Source organism: Capra hircus, chromosome 11, assembly GCF_001704415.2.
Source record: "Capra hircus breed San Clemente chromosome 11, ASM170441v1, whole genome shotgun sequence".
NCBI lineage: Eukaryota > Metazoa > Chordata > Mammalia > Artiodactyla > Bovidae > Capra > Capra hircus.
In genome coordinates this window covers 1,380,060-1,405,386 of record NC_030818.1, presented here as the reverse complement: position 1 = coordinate 1,405,386, position 25,327 = coordinate 1,380,060, and the positions used below count along the sequence as shown (strand labels likewise).

The following is a 25,327-nucleotide window of genomic DNA, read 5'->3' as shown; positions in this document are numbered from 1 at the left end:
GCCCCGGTTGGATCCAGGGTAATTCGAAGCGGGGACGGCGTGGCAAGATAGATATATAGATTTAGGGATATAAAGAGAGATTAGGAAAGAATAGTGTAGTGGGAAATTTTGAGGAGGAAAGAGGCTGTATTCCTTTGTTTACATAGAAAGCCACTAAAGCCCTGAGACAAGGGACTTGCACCATCTACGTAAGGCCACAGGTGCCCGCTTGAATAGCGGAGGGTGCCCCGTCTTGGGCTCCCTCTCGTGTAGGTCTTAGAAGCCCAGGCAAATAAGTAGACACGGCTAGCCTCTATGCCTCAGATGGGAATCAGCCAGAAAATAGAGTAAGAAAGAAAAGAAGACACAGGGGAGCCAGTCTTTCCAGGAATTGGCCCGAGAAACTGGTCCATCCTTTATTTTCCAGGAAAAGCTTTTATACTTTTAGTTGTACATAGATATCAATGGATAATACAAAGTCATGCAGGGTCAGCAGCCCTGACCCTTATCGAGACCAGGCTTTCTCTTTGCATACTTAGCTGTAAACACAGGTCTTAGGTGATTTACATCATCTTCTGGCCAGGAAGCCTATTAGCATTTTATGGCCCTTTTCTGATAAGGGTCTGTCAACCAAAAAACTTACTTGCCCTAAAAGTGTTGTTCTTACTAAAGTCTGGTGCCACTCTCAGGAAGTACTAATTAAGGTTAGATTCTTACATAGCAAGGACACAACAATTTATAACAAGGAAAGAGGAGTACAGTGATTTATAACAAAGAGAAAATTCATTAACTCAAAAGTCTAGTATTGCTAACATCAAAACTACTATATTCCTATTTCTGCATCCTGATTACATTGATTAATATCCTCCCAGGTGCCTAAAAGATAAAGGATATGGAGGCCTGGTGGCAGTCATTAACTCAACAATGAAAACCTACGCTGATACAATTCTTAGCTCTTAGGCGCTCTATATCTTTAAGACATTTTAAGCTTCGTGCCTCTCGGGGTTGAGGGGCTGTAAACAATCACATGCGTAGTTGTAAAAGTCTGGGGGAACCTGTCAGGCAAGTTAGAGAGCCATCAGAGGGATCTGAGCTGAGACATTCCTTTCATATGCAGGAGACCAATTGGAGCTCTAAGTTAGCTTTTTCCAGAGGAAAGTGGTCGGGGATAGCCCCCTGTAATGTCAGAAGAGTATAGTATAGCAGACAGTAAACAGACAGATTTTGTTTTCGGGGTGGGTGCTCAGGCAGAGGACCCCTTGAGGCCTGACTCGCCTTGCCCGTCAGGTTTCTCTGCATGACCTTGTCATGGGTGGGATATCCCGTGCTGGCTCCCGGCAAACTGTTGTCTCTTCTCTGATTGCCCTTTGGACTGTGAGCTCCTGGAGGGCGGGGGCTTCACGCAGCACCAGCTGCTGCCCTGTTAGCAGGCCCTCAATAAATACCTGTGAGCTGGCCCAGCCCTGTGACCTCCCCCGCCCATCACAAGCATCTTCATGCTCTCAGGCTCCAGGAGCCAGGAAGGGGGCCCTGGCACGTGCTGAATGCCCGTAGTGGGCCAGCTGTGCGGTGCTCAGAGTGCCTTCTCTCACCCAGTGTGCACGGCAGCTTTGCGGTGATGCCCGTTTTACAGATGAGAAGACAGAGGCTGGGAAGTGAAGCAGCTTGGCAAAGGCAAACATTCACGGGGAGTGGGGCAGTGCTGTGCCACCCCACCCCAGCGGGGCCCCCCTGGACTCCTCTTGCCAAAGGCTATTTCCTTTCTCTCTTTTATCCAGTTTTGGCTGTGCTGGGCCGTCACCGCCGTGAGGGCTGCTCCCTAGTTGCCGTGTGTGGGCCTCTTGCCGCGGTGGCTCTTCTGGTTGCCCAGCTTGGGCTCTAGAGTGTGTGGGCTCAGTAGTTGCAGCACACGTGCTCAGGTGCTCTGCAGCGTGTGGGGTCTTAGTTCTCTGACCAGGGACGCAGCCCATACCCCCCACCCATGACGCCAGCAGGGATGCCCCAGTGGCTTGGTTTTGAGGCTGCCCTGGAGAATGTACTAGACATGGGGCCTCCAAGTGCAGCATCTTAGATTGCTGGTGACTTCCCTGCCTCTTGCGTGGGCAACCTCTGACCTTTGAACTGAGGCCATTCTGAGCCTTGGATCCTGTCTGTCCCCTTCTGGGGACAGCCCTAGACTTGAACTTGACGTTTGTTCCCAGGGGTATCATAGGTCAGGCAGCCAGAATGATAGGCCCTGGCCCCGGGTTGACTCTGCGGGGTCCTATTTTCTTTATTAACTTTTTGCCTGATGAGAATGTTGTCGTGAGTCAACTTTTGACAAATATTTGCATATCTCATTTCGTTGTCTGATTAGCGTGGCAAGAATGATGGCCCAGTTTTCGTGCCTGAATGTGTAACTGTCATGGTGTGAGGCGCCAAGGGGCCGGTCCCCCTTACTCCTGTCTAGCATCTCATCCAGGCTTTGCTTCAATCCACTCTGCAGACTTGTCTTTGAAAGGAACTCACCTTGTCACCCAAACGAGATCCTTCTACTGCCGCGAAATACATCTGAGATTAAAGGACACTTTGTCAAAGTTTCCATATGACTGAGCTTCAGATCACTAGAGATGCTTCACATAAGAAGTGTACACTCTGCCTATACTCCGTTTTTTAATTAAGTAGAATTTTTGAAAGGGAGAGGAGGAATTTGTTTAAGTATGGCCTTTCTTCAGACACAACCCTGCCTTTACCTAGCACCTTATGAATCCTCTTTTTCACTCATCGCGTGCATGCTCAGTTGCACAGTCATGCCCGACTCTTTGTGACCCTTTGAATTGTAGCCGGCCAGGCTCGTCTGTCCATGGGATCTCCCAGGCAAGGATACTGGAGTCGGTTGCCATTTCTTCCTCCAGGTGATCCTCCTGACGCAGGAATCAAACCTGCTTCTCCTGCGTTGGCAGACAAATAAGTAAATCATTTAAAGGAACGTATTTGTCTGTGCTGGGTCTTAGATGGGGCTTCACTGTGGAATGGGAGCTCTTTTTCAGTTGTGACGTGGGAACTCTGAGTTGTGGCGTGTGGGATCTAGTTCCCTGACCAAGGATTGAGTGTGTGCCCCCTGCATTGGGAGTTCAGAGTCTTAGCCAGTGCACCATCAGGGGGGTCCCAAGAGGTGCAATTCTGACTGGAGACCTTTCCGAGTCGATATATAGAAACTTCTCTCCGTCTTTGGAATCCTGTATGGTAATCCACTGTGGCTGAACCCTCTCCTCGTGGACGTTTATGTTGTTTCCCAGGCTTTGCTGTTAGAAGGCAGTGCTGCATCAGGTGTCCTTCCTGTTTAGACATGACTCTGATGTCTTCGTGGAGAAATGTCTTGGGCCCCCAGCCACAGTGGAGGTTTTTCTTAGAATTCATTTTCTTCATTTTGATGTGACTTGTGCTTCCTTCTGTGGTTGACTGAAGGTCTGGGCTGGTTTTCTGAGTATAACTGGTAGCAGAAAAGCGGGAAGGGTTGGAGAGAGAGTGAGGAGCGCTGACTATTCAAGAAGACCTAGAGATGCTTCAGAGCACCTGGCTGGGAGGAGTGAGGGGAGTCTGATGGGAAAGGACAGACAGCCCCTGAAACTTCCACGATCCCCACAAAACTGGATGTTTCGTTTAATTGCCCATTACCAAACTGGTTGCTTACCAACAAAGAATGAAAGGCATCTTTGGACAAAAATAGAGCACACCAAAGGGAATTTTTCTCTCACTGTCTCCTCCAGTATCCCTTATGCAAAGGCCGAGGTGAGCCTTGCAGAAGCATTGCTGAGGGTGTCTACCTTAGTCACACACCTTCTGCATCCCCTAGTGTCTCCAGGCTCATACTCCCAACGTTTTCCATTGTACTTAAGACTCTCAATACAGCATGATGCTTGGGGCTGCAGCAGCCACTTTGTGACCATGAGGTGATGAGCACAAGGATAAGCAGCTAGTTGCTAAACACGGACTTGGTCCATGGGCTTGGTCCCTAAGGACATTGTTGAGCAACTAAACTAACATCAGCATTCACCCACCTTCAGATGACTTATAAAAAACAACAAAAGAAACTTACTTGTTTAATCTAAAAAAAGATGCTCAGTACTTCAGTCCAAATATCCCCAGGGATTCAGTGACTTTGTGGCTATGTGATCTTAGACAAGGTAGCATACTCTCTTGAGTCTCCATCTCCCCATCCCCAAATGGGGATAGTTATGCGTCCTTCTCAGAGTTTTTACAAGGCTTAGATGAAGCGACATTTCTGCTGTGCTTGGCACCGTATTCAACCTGCAGAAAGTGCTTGGTGGTTTCCACCCACAGGTGTATTATTGCCCAGACTTCCTGCCTGACTCAGGGTCCTTACTACTGAGCCATTACTCATGCTGTGGTCCCCATGTGATGGTCTCATCTCACCAGACTGACTCTTGCCAGTCCCTTGAGGCCTTGCTCAAGTGCCAGCTCCCCTGTGAAGACTGCTTGATTCGATTACTCCTTAGGAAGTGGGTTTTTCTCTTCAGAGGAAGAGAAGGCACCGCTGAGAATTGTTCTGGAAGTGTGGAGAAAACTCAGACTGTTTTTTGTCACCTGAGGCGGCAGCGACGAGGCACAGCAGAGTCTGTAGACCAGTGAAGGTGCTTTTCGCTTCATTTCTTCTCCGAGCCCCCATGGCCACACAGTCGCACTTCAGCAGGGCCCTGCTGGTCTGGCCATGTCCTTCTCCCCCTCTGCTGAGTGTGTGTGCATCGCCTCTGTCAGCCCGCCAGTGTAGATGAGCTGTCTCCCCTCCCGTCAGTGCCCGAAGTTACCGCCTTTCGGTTACTCTCTCCTTACATGCTCAGCTGCGTCCAGCTCTCTGAGACCCTGTTTAAATTACACTGACTAAAGATTCCAGTCATGAAAGGGAGGCCTTGTGAGACTCTCCTGGAGTCCGGCTGAAAGACTTTATTTCTGTGAGATGTGTCCTCATGTTTTTACTCCCTTTCTTGAATCTTTATTTCAAAAATTTGTTCTTTTTATTCAATGTAAATGTAGATGCAGGTAGAACATAGTTTAATAGTATGTCTCTGTCACAGTACATATGTTTCAGGCTGACAAAGATAGCACCCTAAGAGAAAACTTGCACTCACGCATGCCAAAAGCATATGGTCCATAGCACTTTTGCAAGGTAATTGTTTTCCATATTATCCCCTTATTAGATCTTTTAAAAATTACAGATTATAAAGTGATGGAGAGTGAAAATCCGTGTCTACCTCACCCTTGCCATCCAACAGCTGGCCTTTAGTCTTCCAGGGTTCCTTCCTAATGATTATATTTATAATCATTATATTATATGATATATATCTATATATCTATTATACACTGTACCTGCAATTTTTAAAATTTTTGTTTGTTTAAGAGTATCTTGCAAATGAAGGAAACTATAAGCAAGGTGAAAAGACAGCAGTCAGAATGGGAGAAAATAATAGCGAACAAAGCAACTGACAAAGAATTAATCTCAAAAATATACAAGCAGCTCCTGTGGCTCAATTCCAGAAAAATAAACAACCCAGTCCAAAAATGGGCCAAAGAACTAAACAGCCATTTCTCCAAAGAAGACATACAGATGGCTAGCAAACACATGAAAAGATGCTCAACATCGCTCATTATCAGAGAAATGCAAATCAAAACCACAATGAGGTACCATTTCACGCCAGTCAGAATGGCTGCAATCCAAAAGTCTACAAGCAATAAATGCTGGAGAGGGTGTGGAGGAAAGGGAGCCCTCTTACACTGTTGGTTGGAATACAAACTAGTACAGCCACTATGGAGAACAGTGTGGAGATTCCCTAAAAAACTGGAAATAGAACTGCCTTATGACCCAGCAATCCCACTGCTGGGCATACACACCGAGGAAACCAGAATTGAAAGAGACACATGTACCCCAATATTCATTGCAGCACTGTTGATAATAGCCAGGACATGGAAGCAACCTAGATGTCCATCGGCAGATGAATGGATAAGAAAGCTGTGGTACATATACACAATGGAGTATTACTCAGCCATTAAAAAGAATGCATTTGCATCAGTTCTAATGAGGTGGATGAAACTGGAGCTTATTATACAGAGTGAAGTAAGTCAGAAAGAAAAACATCAATACAGTATACTAACACATATATATGGAATTTAGAAAGATGGTAATGATGACCTTATATATGAGACAGCAAAAGAGACACAGATGTAAAGAACAGACTTTTGCACTCTGCGGGAGAGGGAGAGGGTGGGATGATATGGGAGAACAGCATTGAAACATGTAGATTATCATATGTGAAATAGATCGCCAGTCCAGGTTCAATGCATGAGACAGGGCGCTCAGGGCTGGTGCACTGGGATGACCCAGAGGGATGGGATGGGGAGGGAGGTGGGAGGGGGGCTCAGGATGGGGACACATGTACACCCGTGGCGGATTCATGTGAATGTATGGCAAAACCACTGCAATAATGTAATTAGCCTCCAATTAAAATAGATAAATTTTAAAAATAAAGGGAAAGGAGGCACAAAAGGAGAAATAAAAAGTGTGTTGTGTCACTTTTCGCAGTGGATTCACAGTGGATCTACGGCACACCTTTTTTTTTGGCCATGCCCTGTGGCATGTGAGATCTTAGTTCCTTGGCTAGGGATTGGACCCGTGCCCCTGCAGTGGAAGCTCAGAGTCTTAACCACTGGACCACTGAGGAAGTCCCTACTGCAGTCTTTTTTTTAACAGGTATGATTGTGTTTTACGGAAAGCCTCATCTTAGCTTATGCTCTATATACCTGGATGATGGGCTTGATTTTTCATTTGTTTTGTATATTTTTTAAAAAACTAAACAGAGAAGAGAGGGGACAATTAAAAGGAGGATGAGTGTTTTTAATAAGCATTTGACAAATTCAACATCCATTCATGATAAAACTGTCAGAAAAAAATAGAAGTGGAAGGGAACTTCCTCACCTTGATAAAGAGCATCTACAACCCCCACCCCCGTATAGTTAACAGTATATATAATGGTGAATGACTGTGTGCTTTCCCCCTAAAATTGGGAACAAGGCAAGGGTGCCTGCTTTCACTGCTGTTACTCAGCGTAGTTCTGGGTCTTCTAGATGGTGCAATAGAGCAAGAAAAGAAAATGCATTTGGACGAGAAGAGAAGCAAAACCAGCCTTTCCATGTGGACAAGATGCTTATCTATATAGAAAGCCCAAGGAACCTACAAAAAATCTCCTGAACCTGCTAAGTGAATTTAGCAAGTCCCACATGACTGAGTGACTTCACTTTCACCTTTCACTTTCATGCATTGGAGAAGGAAATGGCAACCTACTCCAGTGTTCCTGCCTGAAGAATCCCAAGGATGGGGGAGCTTGGTGGGCTGCTGTCCATGGGGTAGCACAGAGTCAGACACAACTGAAGTGACTTAGCAATAGCAATAGTACGCAAGATAAACATACAAAGATAAATTGTATTTCTGTATATTAGCAACGACATTTGGTTGTTGTTCAGTTGCTAAGTTGTGTCTGACTCTTTCTAACCCCAGGAACTGTAGCAGGCCAGGCTTCTCTGTCCTTCACTATCTCCCCAAGTTTGCTCGGGCTCGTCTCCATTGAGGTGGTGATGCTATCTAACCATCTCATTCTCTGCTGCCCCCTTCTCCTTTGTCTTCAATCTTTCCCAGCCCCAGGGTCTTTTCCAATGAGTTGCCTTGTCACATCAGGTGGCCAAAGTATTGGAGCTGCCACTTCAGCATCAGTCCTTCCAATGAATATTTAGGGTTGATGTCCTTTAGGATTGACTGCTTTGATCTCCTTGCAGTCCAAGGGATTCCCAAGAGTCTTCTCCAGCACTGCAGTTCAAAAGCATCAATTGTTTGGTGCTCAGCTTTCTTCAGTATATTAAGAGCAACATGTGGACACCAAAATAATTTGCACTTGCCTGAAAATGAGGAGAAATTCTCAGAAGTAAATCTACCAAACATGTATTAGGATTTGTATGCTGAAAATTATGCGATTATAATGATAGAAATACAAGGTCTAAATGAGTTGAACCATATTCCATGTTTATGGATTGGGTGACTCCACATGATAATACTGATGCCAGTTTTCTTCAAAATCAATATACGGGTTTAATGCAATTTCTATCAAAATTCCAGCAAAATTTTTTTTGTTGAATATGCACAAGTTAGTCTAGAGTTTATATGGAAAGGCAAAGGAAGCAGAATAAACATTTTTTTTTTTAAAGTAAGGTAGATTGAGTCAGTCTACTCAATTTCAAGACATATAGTAATCAAGTCTAGTGGTTTTGGCAGAGAGATAGACAAATAGATCAATGGAACAGCGTAGAGAGCCCAGAAATAAACCCCAATAAATATACCCAACTGATTCTTTACAAAAGTGCAAAAGAAAATCAGTGGAAGGAACGATAGCCTTTTCAACAAATGAGTAACTGGACATTTATAAACCAACAGACAACCCCCCCCCCACCTCAAATGTTAGCGCAGGGAACTCTGCCCATATTCTGTGATAACCTATATGAGAAAAGGATCTAAAAAAGGGTAAATACATGTGCAGGTGCAACTGAGCCACTTTGCAGTTCACACGAAACTAGTGCAACATAGAAAGTCAGCTAGGCTCCAATAAAATTAAAATTTAAAACCCGTCTCACACCTTGTACAAAAGTTAGCTCAAAATAGATTATGGTTTTAAACGTAAGACATATTTATATAACTTTCAGAAAAAATAGAAAATCTCTGGGCTCTAAGAGTATGCAAAGAGTTTTTAGAATAGACACCAAGGCATAATCCCTTAAAGAAAGAGCTGATAGGTTCGACTTCATAAAAATAAATAACTTTTGCTTTGTAAAGACCTTGTTTGGAAGATAAGTTATAGACCGGGAGAAAATATTTGTAAACCACATATCTGACAAAGGAGTAATAAAGAGTTCTCAAAGCTCAACGGTGAAAAACAACGAATCCAAATAGAAAATGGGCAAATGTTTCACTGAGGAGGATCTGAAGTTGGCAGATAAACACATGGAAAGATGATGTTCAGCATCATTAGACATTTAGGGAAATGTAAATTGAAACCACAGTGGCTATCTAAATAATACCTATCAAGAATGGCTCAAACTTTTTAAAAAGGTGATAACACCAAAAAGCTAGTAAGGATGCAGAAGAACAGTATCATCCATACGTTTCTGGTGGGATTATAAAACAGGACAATCACTTGGGAAACTAGTTTGGCAGTTTCTTCTGAAACTATACTATCATATAACCCAGCAGTTGCACTCCTGGGCATTTATCCCAGAGAAATGAAAACTTAGATTCATGCAAATACATGAATGTCCGCTGTAGCTTCATGTATGATAGTTCCAAGCCGAGGATGGCTCAGGTGTCCTTTAACAGATGACTAGCCTGTGGTACACCCAGAGCCGTGGGATACTGCTCTGCAGTGAGGGGTGCAGCCAGCTGATCAGTCTCCAGAGAACGGTCCTGAACGAAAAGGCCTGAGCCCCACAGGTTGCATACTGTAGGCTTCCATTTTAGTTACATTCTTGAGATGACAAAATTGCAGGACTGGAGAACAGATCGATGGTTACCAGTGGCGTAACTGGGATGTGTGTGGGAAGAACGTGGTTGCATTTATACATGGGCAGCACAAGGTGACAGAGACATTCTGTGGCTGAACTGTACTGATCGATGTCACTGTGCTCACGGATGCTGCGTGAAGACTGGAGGCTGATCAATGTCACTGTGCTCCCGGACACCGCGTGAAGACTGGAGGTGATTGATGTCACTGTGCTCACGGACACCGTGTGAAGACTGGAGGTGACCGATATCACTGTGCTCACGGATGCTGCGTGAAGACTGGAGGTGACCGATGTCACTGTGCTCACGGATGCTGCGTGAAGACTGGAGGCTGACCGATGTCACTGTGCTCACGGACACCGTGTGAAGACTGGAGGTGACCGATGTCACTGTGCTCACGGATGCTGCGTGAAGACTGGAGGCTGACCGATGTCACTGTGCTCACGGACACCGCGTGAAGACTGGAGGTGACCCATGTCACTGTGCTCACGGATGCTGCGTGAAGACTGGAGGTGACCCATGTCACTGTGCTCACGGATGCTGCGTGAAGACTGGAGGTGACCGATGTCACTGTGCTCACGGATGCTGCGTGAAGACTGGAGGTGACCCATGTCACTGTGCTCACGGATGCTGCGTGGAAGACTGGAGGTGATCGATGTCACTGTGCTCACGGACACCGCGTGGAAGACTGGAGGTGATCGATGTCACTGTGTTCACGGATGCTGCGTGAAGACTGGAGGTGACCGATGTCACTGTGCTCACGGACACCGCGTGAAGACTGGAGGTGATCGATGTCGCTGTGCTCACGGACACCGCGTGAAGACTGGAGGTGATCGATGTCACTGTGCTCATGGACACCGCGTGAAGACTGGAGGCTGATCAATGTCACTGTGCTCACGGATGCTGCGTGAAGACTGGAGGCTGATCAATGTCACTGTGCTCACGGATGCTGCGTGAAGACTGGAGGCAACTGGGCGAAGGGTACATGGGACTTCCTCTATTATTTCTTTATATAATTTTGGATCCCTGCGTGTGAATCTACAATTATCGCATAATTCAGAATTTCCTTTTAAAAAATATAGTGTCTCTTTTTCTAGAGTGGATCTACTACACTTTTTAGAAAAATTTTTATTTTTTGGCCACACCACGAGGCATATGGGATCTTCGTTCCCTGGCCAAAGATCGAATCGGTGCCCACTGCATTGAAAGCGTGGAGTCTTAACCGCTGGACCCGCAGGGAAGTCCCCTGCTGCACTTCTCTTGACCGTTCCTGTCATGCTTCACGGAGGGCTTCACATTCGCTTGTATCCCATATGCCTGGGTGGAGGGCTTTTTGTCTGTTCTGCGAATTTTTTTTTTTTTTTTTTGGTAAGAATTTGATTAGAGGAGAAAGAAGGTAAAAGCTGGAAGGAAGAAAAGTGGTTTTCTTTCTTTGAAACAGGTTCCTTGAAAGTACTTTTGTGTCTTACATTAAAAAGGAATTTCCTTTCCTGGAAGTTTCACTTTTGGGTCTGGTGAGGATCTGGGAGTCGGAGTGGGTCCATGAGCTGTTTTGGAGTCTCTGAGCTGCAGTGACAGGCTCTGAACGGCCTTTCATTTTCTTGTATTTAACAGGCCGAAATCCACCCCAGAATGCCCTAGAAACTTGTTACTGATGCACACGAGGGTGCCGCCTGTTCTCCTTCAGTCCTCATACATTTCCTCTTCTGTCTGTTCCTCCTGCCCTGGCCGACTCTGACTTCATAATCAAGCTTTCACTTAAGTAGTGTTTGCCACCCAGAGTTCCAGAATTTTCCGGGTCAGGTGTTCCGTGACGTAAGCTGCACACAGAACGCACGTTCATCGTCAAGCTGATTTCTTTTACGTGCAAGTTACGGTCTCTAGGAAAAGAGAGTGGTTTCTTCATATTATCGAATAGCCAACCGTTCATATCAAGAGAAGCTAAGAAGCCAAAATCATCAATTATTTTGTTGGAAACCTGAAACCTTAAAAAAAAAAAAAAAGTAGGGTCACTGACAAGGTACAAGTGTCAGAAGAACTCCCTGGAGTGGATTAAGTGGTTCGTGAAGTGGTTTGGTAGCTGTTTGTCCGGCTCTAGGTCCCAGCCACACAAAGATGAGTAAGCAGTGACGTAGGTAGGTAGGTTACACCCACTTGTTGACAGTGACAAGGGTGACAGCTGGCCTCCTGGCGTCCTCACCACTGAGGCCATGAGAGTCCGCTCCCCTGTCTCCTGGGGAGGGGCTGCAGAGGGTGGCACTGAGGTTGGGGGCAGGGGCAGGTTCCTCGACCCATGACTCATGGGGCTCAGTCCCTGGAAGATGCCTGGCAGAAGGGGCCCAGGTGCTGCTGCTGGTGGGGGGAGATGGCAGGCCGCAACTCAAGACTCACAGATGTTTTTAATTTGTGCGAACTGGTGGACAAAGCAAGTCCTTGTGAAAACTCATCTCCAAGCTTTCCAAGCAGAGCTGTGTAACTTTCAGTCCAAAAAGATGCTGCCTGGCTCAGGTTCGTGGGGACTGCAGGGCGAAACAGCAATCTCACCCGTCTTACCTTTTCACTCTTGTGGGGCTTAGCGGCTTAAAAACAACTTGTCTTCTTAGGTTGGCTAAAACAATCAACGCCTACGTTTTGATGTTGGTTCAATGTGAATTTCCATTGATTTAGCAAGTTGTCTTTTACATCAGGTTTTGAAAGTTTCAGATCTGAATTACTTGGTTTCTGACAAAGCTGGAAGGAGCCTTATGTTATATATATGTGTGCATATATATATATATATATCCCCTTTTTAAAAAGTTGAGTGGGACTTTAGCTTTTTTAGTTTTTTTTTTTTTTTTGGTTGTTGTTAATTTAAAAGGACAAGGGAGGGCTAACATCGTGAAATCAGCTCAATAATGGAAAGTGTGATGTCGTTTTTCTTCCTCCCCCTCTCCTGATGCCTCCCCGTCTTTTGATGGGAATGACCGAGAGGGGCACAGCTGGGGGAGGAGTGGGGCTGCAGCCTATGGAGCCTTGCCATGGGCCTCCATGAAGCCAGCCCTGAGCTTGTTTGTGGACAGCAGAGTGGATCTCAGCAGGCTAAGGACACCTCTCCCTGCCGAGCGGGTGATCACCTGTGAGCACCAGGAGTTCTCATCTCCCCAGACATCACCCCAAGGCTGCCAGCTGGTGACTGTCATCGCTGAAGTTGAGTGTAGGACATTAGCATGATATTAAGAGGGCATAAGACAAGAGCAGTTTGCTTCCTGTGAGGTGTATCATCATCATCATCACTATTGTCATAGTCACTAAGAATTCATGTGTGCCAAGCCTGTTGCTAAGTTCTTTCCACACATCACCTCATTCAGTGTTTCCTAACCTTGACCCCACCCGCCCAGCAGAGTTTCCGGTTCAGTGGGTGTGTCTGGGCCAAGGCCTGGGAATTTGCATTCGTCATGAGTTTGCAGGAGATGCTGGCACTGCTGCTCCTCTTCTCTGAGATCTACGGTAATCTGCCTGAAACAACCCCACGAAACAGGCAACATTATTCCCGTTTCGGGGGCGTCCCAGGTGGCACTCCAGGTAAAGAACCCACCTGCCAATGCAGGAGATGCATGTTTGACCCCTGGGTCGGAGTGATCCAGGGTGTGGCAACCCCCTTCCAGTACTCTTGCCTGGAGAATCCCATGGACAGAGGAGCCTGGTGGGCTACAGTCCATGGGGTCACAAAGAGTCAGGCACGATTTTATAATGAGGAAGCAGGCAAGAAAAGGCCAGGTACTGGGCCCCCAAGCTCACTGTGACTGACCATGAGCATCAGTTGACCTACAGTAGTTAATTTTTCAGGGGAGGTAGTGAGTGACTAAGAGAGCCCTAGATGGACGTCCACGGCCAAGGACGGGTGGGCTGTGGCATGTGTGGCGGGGTTTCAGACTCAGGAATGGAGGGGCAGGAAGTCTGGAGGTGATGCCTGCAGGAAAGACCAGCCGTGGACGGTGCTTCCTGGGGGCCTGGCCATCAGGAGGGGAGAACAGTGCCGGAAGGAGAGCCAGGTAAAGGGTGAAAGTGTCAGTTGCTCAGTGGTGTCTGACTCCTATGTGACCCCGTGGACTGCAGCCCACCAGGCTCCTCTGTGCATGGAATTCTGCACGCAAGAGCACTGGAGCGGGTGGCCATTCCCTTCTCCAGGGGATCGTCCCGACCCAGAGATCGAACCTGGGCCGTCTGCATTGCAGGCAGATTCCTCGCCACCCAAGCCACCAGGGAAGCCCCCAGCCCAGTGGAATGCTTTTGGTGGGTCTCCCCCTCCCTGCTCCCCGTCCACGGTGCTTGTGCACCGTGGCTTTTGGTGGGTCTCCCCCTCCCTGCTCCCCGTCCATGGTGCTTGTGCACCGTGGCTCTGTTTTTGTGGGATTCTGTCCGTGTTATGGCCCTTGGTCTTCTCTACATGCTCTCCTACCACCTTTCCCAGGAAAGGCGGAGGGAATCATTAAAAAAAAATACGGGAGGAAAATAAACAACAGCCTTTTCTCTTGAGTTTATTTTGTGACATTATAAATTTTGGACTCTTGAAATTAAAAAATAAACTACAGGAAGATCACCCCTGAAGTATAGGAAAGGGAGGGAAGAGTCACGTGTAGTGGGAAGGCTTTTTCCAAGTTGGTCACAAACTTGTGAATTCAGATTGGAAGCTTGGAAAACCCGAGGAGAGGCTTGGCAGCACAGAAAGCTGGAAAGCAAGGTTGCGGATCAGTGGCCCCCTGGCCAAATTCCACGGATGTGTTTTGTTTGGCTCCCGTAGTATTTGAAAAATAGTCAAATCAGTCTCAGACGTAGGAGTTTTCATAATGAAACGCTTGGTGTCCAGCTTCGTTTTTGAGGAGCAGGGAGCGCTGTTGTACAATCTGTGGCTGGTTGGTGGTGGACCTTGTGAAGGGACTTGACTCCTGATCACAGCCTGCCCCTAGTCTAGAAGGTTCTGGATTCACCCGGGGAGGAGCAGCACTCACCAGCAGGGTGACTTGGAGGCTTGCGCTTACTGGGCTCCTCCTCCTCACCTGCCCCGGCAGCCTGTGTGTGAGAGCACATTGTGAACATGGAGCCCAGTGGAGTCCTAGCAACACAGGACCCCTCGGGCTGGCGCGAGTTAGGGAGGAGGTGGAGGTGAAAGTGAAAGTGTTAGTCGCTCAGTGGCGCGGACTCTGGGCGGCCCCCTGGACTGCAGCCCGCCAGGCTCCTCTGTCCATGAGATGCTCCAGGCGAGAGTCCCGGAGTGGGCTGCCATTGCCTTCTCCAGGGCATCTTCCCAGCCCAGGAACTGAACCAGATCTCCTGCGCTGCAGGCAGATTCTGCACTGACTGAGCTGCTGAGAAGAGGTGCTTGGTGCCAGTCTGTAAGGGAAGTTTCCTGTGGCCTTCTTCTCAGATGGTGCCGGCTACTTCTTTCCTTTAAAATTGTTTCCAAAAATGGATTAAAAAAATGTGTGTTCTAAAATTATGATTATTTTATGAAGTTCGCACAGTGCAAGTGGTGCTTTCTAGGGCATATCTGGCTACAGCTGGGGCACTTCTGGGTGTTTTATGGCAAATTATTCTCAGATTACCTTTTAATGCAGGAAGGCCTGCCAGTTGTCTGAGCTCCCTGGGTCATATAGAAAACCCCTGGCCTTGATACAAAACAGCTGCCTGGCTCAGGTGCTCCAAAAAAGGAGTGTTTTGGGGGCTGAAGCAGCAGGAAAAAGGTTTTTGTTGTTGGTGGAGATCTGGGGGCGGGGGGGGGGGGAGTTAAACGACTCTTTCCTGGCCATTGAAAGGTGATTGAATTTTGGTATTAGCAAATTGTGGAAATCTCGAAAGAAGTACTGGAGAAGGAAATGGCAACCCACTCCAATGTTCTTGCCTGGAGAATTCCATGGACAGAGGAGCCCAGTGGACTACAGTCCATGGGGTTGCAAAGAGTCCAACACGATGGAGCGACTAAACCATGAGGAAAGAAGTACTCTGAATGGGAGTTTGTTAAGTGCTCCCTGGTAATACCCACAGGATGTCCTGAGGAGGAGGGTGTTCTCCAGGGCAGGGGGCTGCACAGAACTCCAATGACCTCTGTGTCCCCGAGCCTCAGCCCAGGCGGGGCTGGGTCAGGGGCCTACCCTGGGGCCTCCCTCCCCTCCAACCCCAGGGCCCCCGCTGAGATCAGCCACAAAAGGGTCAATTGTCTGAGCTTCCCTTTGTCTCAGAGGCTCTAGGGGCCTCTCCAGATGCTAGAGTGTCTGTGTGTGTGTGTGAGGGCGTGTGCACAGCTGCAGAAATGTGTGTCTGTGTGCATATGTCCTGGTGCGTGCAAACATTAGGCTTCCCAGGAGGCTCAGTGGTAAAGAACCTGCTTGCCAATGCAGGAGACTCAGGTTTGGTCCCTGGGTCAGAAAGATCCACTGGAGAAAAGAATGGCTACCACTCCAGTATTCTTGCCTGGAGAATCCCATGGATGGAGGAGCCTGGCGGGCTACAGTCCATGGTGTCACAAAGAGCAACACGGTTGAGCAACCAACAGTTTAATTTCACTTTCACTTTACACAGCTCACTGGCCTTGTTTGCCTGCTCCACGTGGGGGTTTCATGGCAAGGCCCACAGAACTTTCTACGCTGTTCCAGCACCTTCTCAGGACTGCCTAATCAGATGCAGTGCATTCTATGTGGCATTTAACACAGGTTTCCAGAAGGGCTGTGCAACGGCCTGTTCTCATCTACCACCCCCCCCCCCCATCAGTAGCTCTGGGACCTTCATACAGGTTCCAGTCATCCTATTTCCTAGTGCATCTTTTAAAAAACTTATTTATTTGGTTATGCCGGGCTTAATTGCAGCCTGTGGGATCAGGTTCCCTGGCCAGGGATCGAGCTGGGCCCCCTGCATTGGGAACACAAATCTTCGCTGCTGGGCTGCCAGAGGAGCCCCTGAGCGCATCTTCAAAGACCTGCAGCATTCTGCGGCTGGTCTGTGTGATTCCAAGACTCACTGTTTCTTTCTTAGCAAAAGTGTTCTTTGAAATGACTGTAGGGACCTTCCTGGTAGTCCAGTGGTTAAGACTCCATGTTTCCAATGCAGGGGGGGTGGAGGGTCTGAACCCTGGTTGGGGGACTAAGATCCTGCATGCTGGGTGGTGTGGCCAAAAAGAAGAGAATGTATTCACATATAACTGAATCACTCTGCTGTATAGCAGAACTTAACGTTGGAAATCAACTGCACTTCAATAAAATAAAATTTAAAAAGTATATTTATAAAAAAAAGGCTGTAAACCATATTTGATTCAGAAGCCAGGAAAAGACTAATAAAAACGTTAAATCGAAATTCACCACCATGAAGGATTTAACTCCCAGCCTGTTTTAACCAGCACAGCTGTCATGCAAGAACTTTTTCTGCTTCTTTATTATTCTTGCCCCTCCCCAGTCCTGTTTCCTCACCCTGCTCTAGATAGGGCTTATCTTTTCACTGTGGAAAAGCTACCAATTAAACAGTACTCCAAAGCTTATCAAAATATTCAGGCAGTCACATTATCTTATCATTAGCCGAACTGGAAGCCAGAACTTTTTCACCCCAGGAAATGTGAAGCTACCCAGCATGTGAAGTTGGTAACTGGCTCATCCTGACCTTTTGGGGGCTGCAGTTTCTACTTGTATTTTGTTCCCCCAATACCTTCTTCCTTGTTCTTTAAATTGTTGATGGTCCCTCAGGCGTCTTCCTCTTCTGTTTGTTAAAATCTCAAAGATGCCCTCCTGGCTGAGGTGAGATAGATAATTGAGTCCATTCAGGTGAGGGGTGTGTGAACTCAATGTTATGTCTTCACTTTTAGATATGCTTTTGGTAACATGAAGCCTTACTGTCACTGGTTCCATATTTCCAGGGCAATCAGTGGTAGCAGCTAGCTGAACGATTCTGGAGCTGAGCTATTCCCAGAGTAGCTAGGGGATTCTGCAGTAAACAGGGCTGGCTAGAAGCACTGGGCTTTTGTGGCCCTGAAATTTCTCCTGACTCTTCCTCTTCTTGGCTCTTCCCCACCCATCCACCCTCCCACTTCCCCAGGTACCCTCCTGTCGTCTTGTAGCACCCAAGAGAGCATCCTCAAAGTCACCTCCCCACCCCTACTTCTGTGACAGCTGACATCAAGGGAACTGTCAGTGATATGTTTGGGGATGTAACGTCCAACTTAGGCAGACTCTTTTCTTTTGCCAGAAATGATATTATAGCTGGCGCTTTGGGTTTTAACTGCCATTGGGATTCTTAGTCATGTAGTAATTCAGCCATAAGTGGGTAAATGAGACTTCCATAGGCATGATTAGGGCTGAGCACTGTGTATTTTACACGATGAAATGGGAATGCTGAGATGCTCAGTCGTGTCCGACTCTTTGCAACCCCGGGGACTGCAGCCCACCAGGCTCCTCTGCCTGTGGGATTTCCCAGGCAAGAACTCTGGAGTGGGGTGCCACTTCCTTCTCAGGGGATCTTCCCGGCCCAGGGGCGGGACCTGCGTCTTCTGTGGCTGCTGCGTTACAGGCAGATTCTTCATCACTGGGGCCACCTGGGAAGCCATGATGAAACAAAGTTCCAAAAATTAAAGTTAAAAAAACTTCAGAATTAAACTTTGAAATGTGATGACAATTTCACCCAGGGAGTATTGCCTATAAATGGTGGTATTGCTTATTTATAGAGTTTTCCCCATCCATCCCTAGTGGCTCAGACGGTAAAGAGTCTGCCTACAATACAGGAAATGAGGGTTCGATCCCTGGATCAGGAAGATCCCCTGGAGAAGGAAATGGCAACCCACTCCAGTATTCTTGCCTGGAAAATCCCCTGGAAGAGCCTGGCGGGCTACAGTCCAGGGGGTTGCAAAGAGTCGGACACGACTGAGCACCAGGCATACGCACCACCCTGTCCGTCAGTAGGCACATGTGTGGGCATACACCCAGAGAGAAACACGTAGAAAAGCTGCTTTGTCCTTACGTTAACCTGGTGACAATGTTGTTAAGTGGCCCATTTTGCAGTTGTGAACACTGAGGCTCTGAGAGTTGAAATCCCTTGCTGTGAACTGGTTGAAGCCCACACCGTACGGTTCGACCCCTAGTGGTGCTTGAGAGGTTTCCCTGGCACCCCCACAAGGCAGGGAGGAAATCACCCTGTCACCTGGAGTCTCCGCTTGTGGTTGTGCCCGGCATCGTGCACACTTTCTCTTGATGTCACGTGTATATCACAGGTGCGATTTCCTTGCGGTCTTCAGAGCTGCCTTGCTGACCTTGAGCTGACACGCTTGCTGTGAAGTCTGTGCCGATCCCCTGCCCAGGGAGCCCCTGGCCCAGGTCGTCACCCCCCTGGGGTGGGGGCAGTCAGGGGAACCTTCCAGGACCCAGGTTTGGCCATGCTTTCCCAATGTGAGCCTCAGAATCAGCTGCACTCTGCCATCCCATCCTTTCATGGCTTTGTCTCAAAGCTGAAAGAACCCTGTTTTGCTCTTGGAAACAGACAGTACAATGGTGGTTGCCAGAGGCTGCAGGGTGGGGGTAAGTGGAAAGTGCTGGTCAAAGGGGACAGACTTGCAGTTCTAAGATGAGTAAGTTCTGAGCCTCTCATGTACAGTGGGGTGACTGTAGTTAACAATACTGTATTGTACAGTTGAAAGTGGCTAAGAGAGCAGATATTAAGTGTTTTCACTGAAAAAAGAAATAAGAAGTTACTGTGAGGAAATGAATATGTTTAAGTGATAATGTACAGTAACCATTTTGCAACGTATATATTTAAAGTCATCACTTTACATAGATACACTTTCACTTGTCAATTATACCTTGTAGGAAACAAAAAATAAACATTAAAACGTTTTTTAAAAGGGGGGCGGATAAGAGCCCTGTCTATAAGTCTTTCCTGATAAGAGACACCTTCTGTCTAATCCACAGTGGAATATTGTAGCCTCCTTAAGACCCTTTCAAAATACAATTATTCTTTTAAGAACTAAGTTGAAACTAAAGGTCAATCATTAAAATGTGTTATTAAAAATAACAAAAGTACAAGTGAGATATCGATGGGCTGTCTATAAAATAAAATTGTTTTGGTTTCAGTTTTGTAGCACAAAACACTGATTGAGAAGCAATCCACATCATTCCTGAGTTTCATTTTTCGGTTTTTGCCTGATGCGTATGTCCCTTGAGTGACAGCTCTTAAAGGTTTGGGCTTGGGAGTCAGAAGTCGGTATTTAGTTTCTCTTGTTCTTTGCTTATATTTGTTCTTGTCAGAGCTGCCCCCTCCTAATGATGTCACCAGCGCTCATGCATTTTATCTTAAAATGAGTACATGCTTGTATTTGTATTTTTGTTTTCAACATTGCCAGGGTGCTGTGGAAAGTTAAAGTTAACACAAGATTAGAAAAAATAAAATTATTCAAAAACAGCAGCAACAAAAGCATGATATTATGAAGCATTAGCAGGAGGGTGTTTTAAGAAATGTTTTAAAAACTGGCCATGTTAAGTTAGTTTTCTTGTGAATTCAGCGTATGCTTGGTATTATTTAATACGTATTCCTCTCTTTTTTAAATTGCAGCTTGGGCTGACGATAGCCATTCGCTATAGCCACAGGTAGGTAAAGTTACATCTTTTTCTTTTAAAGAGTATCCTTCTTGATTTATAGCTTTTGGTTTGCTTGAGTCTGCATGTTTCTGAGCTTAATTTTGTTGGCTGCTTTACCCACAATGTCAGTAGCATAGCAATTAGATGAAATTGATCTAGTTGCTGATTGGTGAGAGTTTATCACTGTTTGGAGGAGTAAGATTTTTATGTAAAAGTGGTGGTAGATAGGTCATTTCTTTCAAAACCAAAGGTGTAACGCGCTAGGGCTGGGATACAGAGGTGACTTCTGGTAGTGGACTCTAAGGGTGAGAACTGGAGACAGGGGTTCCTGGATGAGAGATGAGGCCAGAAAGCCAGGTGAGGGCTTGTTAATGAGGTCCTTGCCCCTCAGTGCAGAGCTCGCCGACTCCTGCCTTGGGTCCATCTGAAAATGAATCAGAGTCCCTCTTTTTGTTTTGTTTTGTGATTCTGCCTTTGTCTCAGCTTGCATCATGTTTATCAAAAACATTTGTTGCTTATACGTGTATTAACCTTTCCCCTTTGCATGCATCAAAATGGATTAAGATGCTGAATTAGTAGAGGCAATAAGCACATCCCTATTGCTACTCACATGACAGGCCAGTCCATTGAGACCAGTTGTTGGGCATGGAACAGTGACTTTATTCAAAGTCAGCAGACTGCCAAGATGGTGGACTGGTGTCCCAAAGAATCATTTACCCTGGTTAGAATTCAGTCTTTAATACTAAAAGGAGCCCAGGGCTGGAGGGTGGTGGTGGCTGGTTTTTACAAGCCTCTTGATGCTGGAATCCTTTGTTCTTGCAGCTGTCCATGTAGGTCAGGGCACAATGTTCCTGTAAACCTCCAAGACAAACCGTTATTCTCTGTTCTGCAACTTTTTATCTCTATAGGAATGGAAAAGTGTTATACCTTTAAAGATCAGAGCCTTAAAAAAGGGCTACCCTGTATATTTCAGGTTATAAGCAACATTCTTTTAATGATTAACTTGTAGCAAAAGCAGCAGGATACAAAAGTTAAAGAAACAGATCCAGTATGGAGTCAAATTTGCTCTTCCCTATCACATCTTCATGGGGTTGGAGGTTAAGGCTGCACAACCTGCCTCCTGTCCCATTGCCTCTGTCCTGTCTCTGGGGCCAGTGGGCGCAGAAGGGACCAGCCTTCCCTCCCAGATGCCTGCAGGTCACCATGTTGCCTGGTGATGTCTCTTCGGCTCCTCCAGCAACCTGGCTCTGTTACCCACCTCTGTCCTCTGGAGGTGGAGGGTGATGAAGGGAGTGGGTTTCTGGTTGAATCCTTTCTTTGAAAATCCCACTATCTTATTTAGAGTACTTGAAACTTCTATCCTTTTGTTGATCACTTTTTTAATGTATGTAGATTATATCTAAGATTGATTTTGCCATTTTATTTATATATTTATTTACTTATTGAAGTGTGCCTAATTTACAGTGCTAGTTTCAAAGTGTACAGCAAATTGACTCAGTTGTATATACATATGTTTATATAGTTCTTTTTCAGATTCTTTTCCACTATAGATTATTGCAAGATACTGAGTATACTTCCTTGTGCTATACAGTAGGACCTTGTTGGCTATCTATTTTATGTATAGTAGTTTGTATCTGCCGATGCGACGTTCTTAATTTATCCCTTCCCTGCTTTGGTAACCACAAGTTTGTTTTCTATGTTTGAGTCTGTTTTGCAAATACATTCATTTTTTTTGTATGGGAGTACAAATATCTCTTTGAAACTTTGCTTTCTCTTGTTTTGGGTGGAATTGGTGGGTCCTTTGGTAATTTTATTTTTAGACTGTTGAAGAGCTGCTATCCTGTTTTCCTGCTTACTATTTTGATTTTTTTACATTTTTTGTTTTTATCTTTTTAATTGAAGTGTAGTTGCTGTACAATATTATGTAAGTTATAGGTGTACAAAATAGTGATTCATAAGTTTTAAAGGTCACACTCCATTTATAGTTATTATAAAATATTGGCTGTATTCCTTGTGTTGTATAGTATATCCTTGTAGTTTATCCTATTTTCAATTTAATTTTTATTTTATTTTATAGTTTGACAATGTCATGTTAGTTTCCAGAGTACAGCAAAGTGATCCAGCTATATGTGCACATAAATTCATGGGGTTGTAGCTTGTGTCTGTACAGTTCTTGGTCACTGCAAGAGCTCATAGTTGCTACTGAGAAATGATTTCCATTTCTCTTGTTGCATTGGCCCAGAACCCAGATGACAGAATTGAGGTTTTCCTTGGTCTTTCTTGTGTGGATAGGGATATTTTGGGAAACAAGGTTTGGGACTTTAGGTTCTAACACCAGGTCTCTTTCCAGAATTCTAACAGGAGAGCCATATGGGGGCTTCCCATGTCGCTCACTGGAAAAGAAGCCACCTGCTAATGCAGGAGACATGGGTTCCCTCCGTGGGTTGAGAAGATCTCCCTGGCGTGGGAAATGGCAACCCACTCCAGTATTCTTGCCTGAAAAATTCCATGGACAGAGGAGCCTGGCAGGCTACAGTCCGTGGGGTCCCAAAGACTTGGACACGGCTGAGAGGCTGATCACACACAAACACAACAGGAGAGCCAGGGCTGAGCGAGGTGGAAGAGAAATCCCAGCAGACAACCTCAGTGGATGGGGGTGAGCTAGAGGGGAGAGAGGAGGCAGAGTTCCCAGAGGCTGCTTTTGGGAGGACGTTCCTCAGTATGAAGAGGAACAGGCTGGGGGGCTATAAAGGATTTGAGTGTGGGAGGGGAAGGGCCCGCTAAGATCCTATAACCCTGTGAGCGGGCAGAACCTCTTAGGCTGCTGCAGACGCACGGGGGCAGAGCTGCCTGGAGCCAGAGGGGCTCTTGTGTGGTAAGAAAGGGGCTTGAGGCTCAAAGGATGCTGGTTTTGTTTCCATGCATCTGCGCTGGTGCCTCGGCTCTCAAATCTCTCTTGTTATTAATACCATGCACAATGTTCAGAGTTAGGACCCCTCAACCCTACCCCCAGCTCTACGCTAATACACGCACACCCTAACCATCCCCACTTCTGCCCCAGGCATCGTTCAGCTTCAAACTCCTGCTACACCTGTTACTCTAGACCTGTGTGTGTGGTAAGGAGTGTGACCGTGTCCCTGTGTGTGTGTGTGTGTGTGTGTGTGTGTGTGTGTGTGTGTGTGTGTGTGTGTGATGTGGTGTAGGATAGAGGACTAGGGAGCTAGGAGGGTGGAAAGTGACCTCATCATATTCCTTCCGTATAATGTCCCAAGCAAGGAGGAGCATCAGCTGTGACCGACCGTGCCTTTGACTGCAGATCCGGCGCTCACTTCATTTATTGCCATGGCATTTTAGTTTATTTGTGTAAAGTCATGTCATTTTCACAGAGTGGAAAATTGTGTCTTGCTGTTCATTCCCCACTGTTTGGCTTGAGGTTTTTCGGGTGGAATCCACACGGTGGTGACAGCTGGGTAACCCCCAGAAGTGCCCTTTGCAGATAACAGCTCAGGGGCCCCGCCACCCACACAGTGGGGGAAATTGTTCCCCCACTGTGTGGGTGTTTTGTTTTTTCTTTTCCTACAAGATTGTAAGAGAGTTTAGATATTCTTCCTGCCTGTCACAGGGCAGCAACCTGAGGACGCCTGCTCCCTCCAGACGGCAACCCCTGGGCCAGGGTGAAGCGGGGGACCTGCCCGCCTTTGGCTCTCGTCCTCTGATACGATGGCGAGGTCACGTGCACCAGCCGCAGGGATGTTTTGCACGTGGCTCTCGTGAACCATATTTCTGAGAAAGGCTCATGAAGACACGGTATGAGGGCAGCAAAGTGACCCCCGGCAGAACTGTTTTGTTTTGTTTTAATATTTTCTCGTTTTTAAATAAATGAGGAAGGGTGGCTGGATCTAGAGACGATTATACGAAGTGAAGTCAGTCAGACAAAGACAAATACTGTATGATATCACTTCATTGTGGACTCTCAAATATGATACAAATGAACCCATTTACAAAACAGAAGCAGACTCACACATAGAGAACAGACCTGTAAGGTTACCACGGGGACAAGGGGGTGCGCGAGGGATAAACGAGGAGCTTGGGGTTAGCGGAGGCAAACTGCTGTGCGTGAAATAGATGGGCAACAAGCTTCTACTGATAGCACAGGAGAGCTGTATTCAATATCCGGTAATAAACTATAATAGGAATATGAAGAAGAGTGTATATACACACACGTATACATACCAGAAACCAACCCAACATCGGAAACCAACCGCTACTTCAATATAAAGAAATAAATGAGGAAGGAAGGGAGGTTTTCACTTGTCTTGTTTTAGTTAAATGGAAAGCCACAGAGTTTTGACTTATAGATGAAGACTAAAGGTGTATCGTAGGGCTGCCCTGGTGGCTCAGTGGTAAAGAATACGCCTGCAGTGCAGGAGACACGGGTTCCACCCCTGGGTCAGGAAGACCCCCTGGAGAAAGAAATGACAACACACTCCTGTATGCTTGCCTGGGAAATCCCATGCGCAGGGGAGCCTGGCGGACCTATAGTCCATGGGGTCACAAAGAGGCAAACACGACTTAGACACTAAACCAGTTCCAAAGGTGTATCATTTTCACAGCTGACTTCTTTCTGTCAATTTCTTTGATAGAATCAGTACCCCATTCAGGCCTGTGCTCTAAGCCTAATCTTAGAGTTGAAGGTACCAACCCCCTAAAAGGCTTTGAGATCCCCTGAGGGCTGGCGAGGGCAGGGAGAATGGGAGACTTGATTGTGATTAGTCCTAGGGAAGTGGCTGAGTTGACAGCTTGATCAGTTCAGAGCTGGACTAAGGTGGGCGTGGCCTCTCACAGAAAAGGCCAGACCCCCTGATTATAGGTTGTTCTGAGACTGCCTCCAGGTACTGGTTTTGAATGAGCCCAGGGGGAAGTGGGCCAAGCAGGAAGTGAAGGAGACCTGTACTTTTGTGTTCTGACTTAGATTAGAAGACGAGTTTGAAGTTCGTAGATGAAGCAGAATGGTTATTGAATGGACAGCCTGCGTCCGTGAACAGATGAAATTGTCATCTTGAGATGTGAAGGGAGGAGAGGACCGAAGCAGGGCCATCAGGCCCCCCGGACGTTGATTTCAAACACCTAGCGACTCCCGTCTGGAGCTGGTTTGATCTCATGGAGACGC

The 25,327-nt window shown here is 46.6% G+C and overlaps 1 protein-coding gene across 1 annotated transcript in view; it reads left to right on the top strand.

Annotated features, from left to right (window-relative positions):
• The window catches only part of ACOXL (acyl-CoA oxidase-like), a 269,160-nt gene that overhangs the window by 34,682 nt on the left and 209,151 nt on the right, over positions 1–25,327 (top strand). Inside the window, exon 8 of the mRNA XM_018054699.1 lies at positions 20,132–20,166. Within this exon, the coding sequence (XP_017910188.1) occupies positions 20,132–20,166 (35 nt within the window). The remainder of the gene's footprint in view (positions 1–20,131; positions 20,167–25,327) is intronic.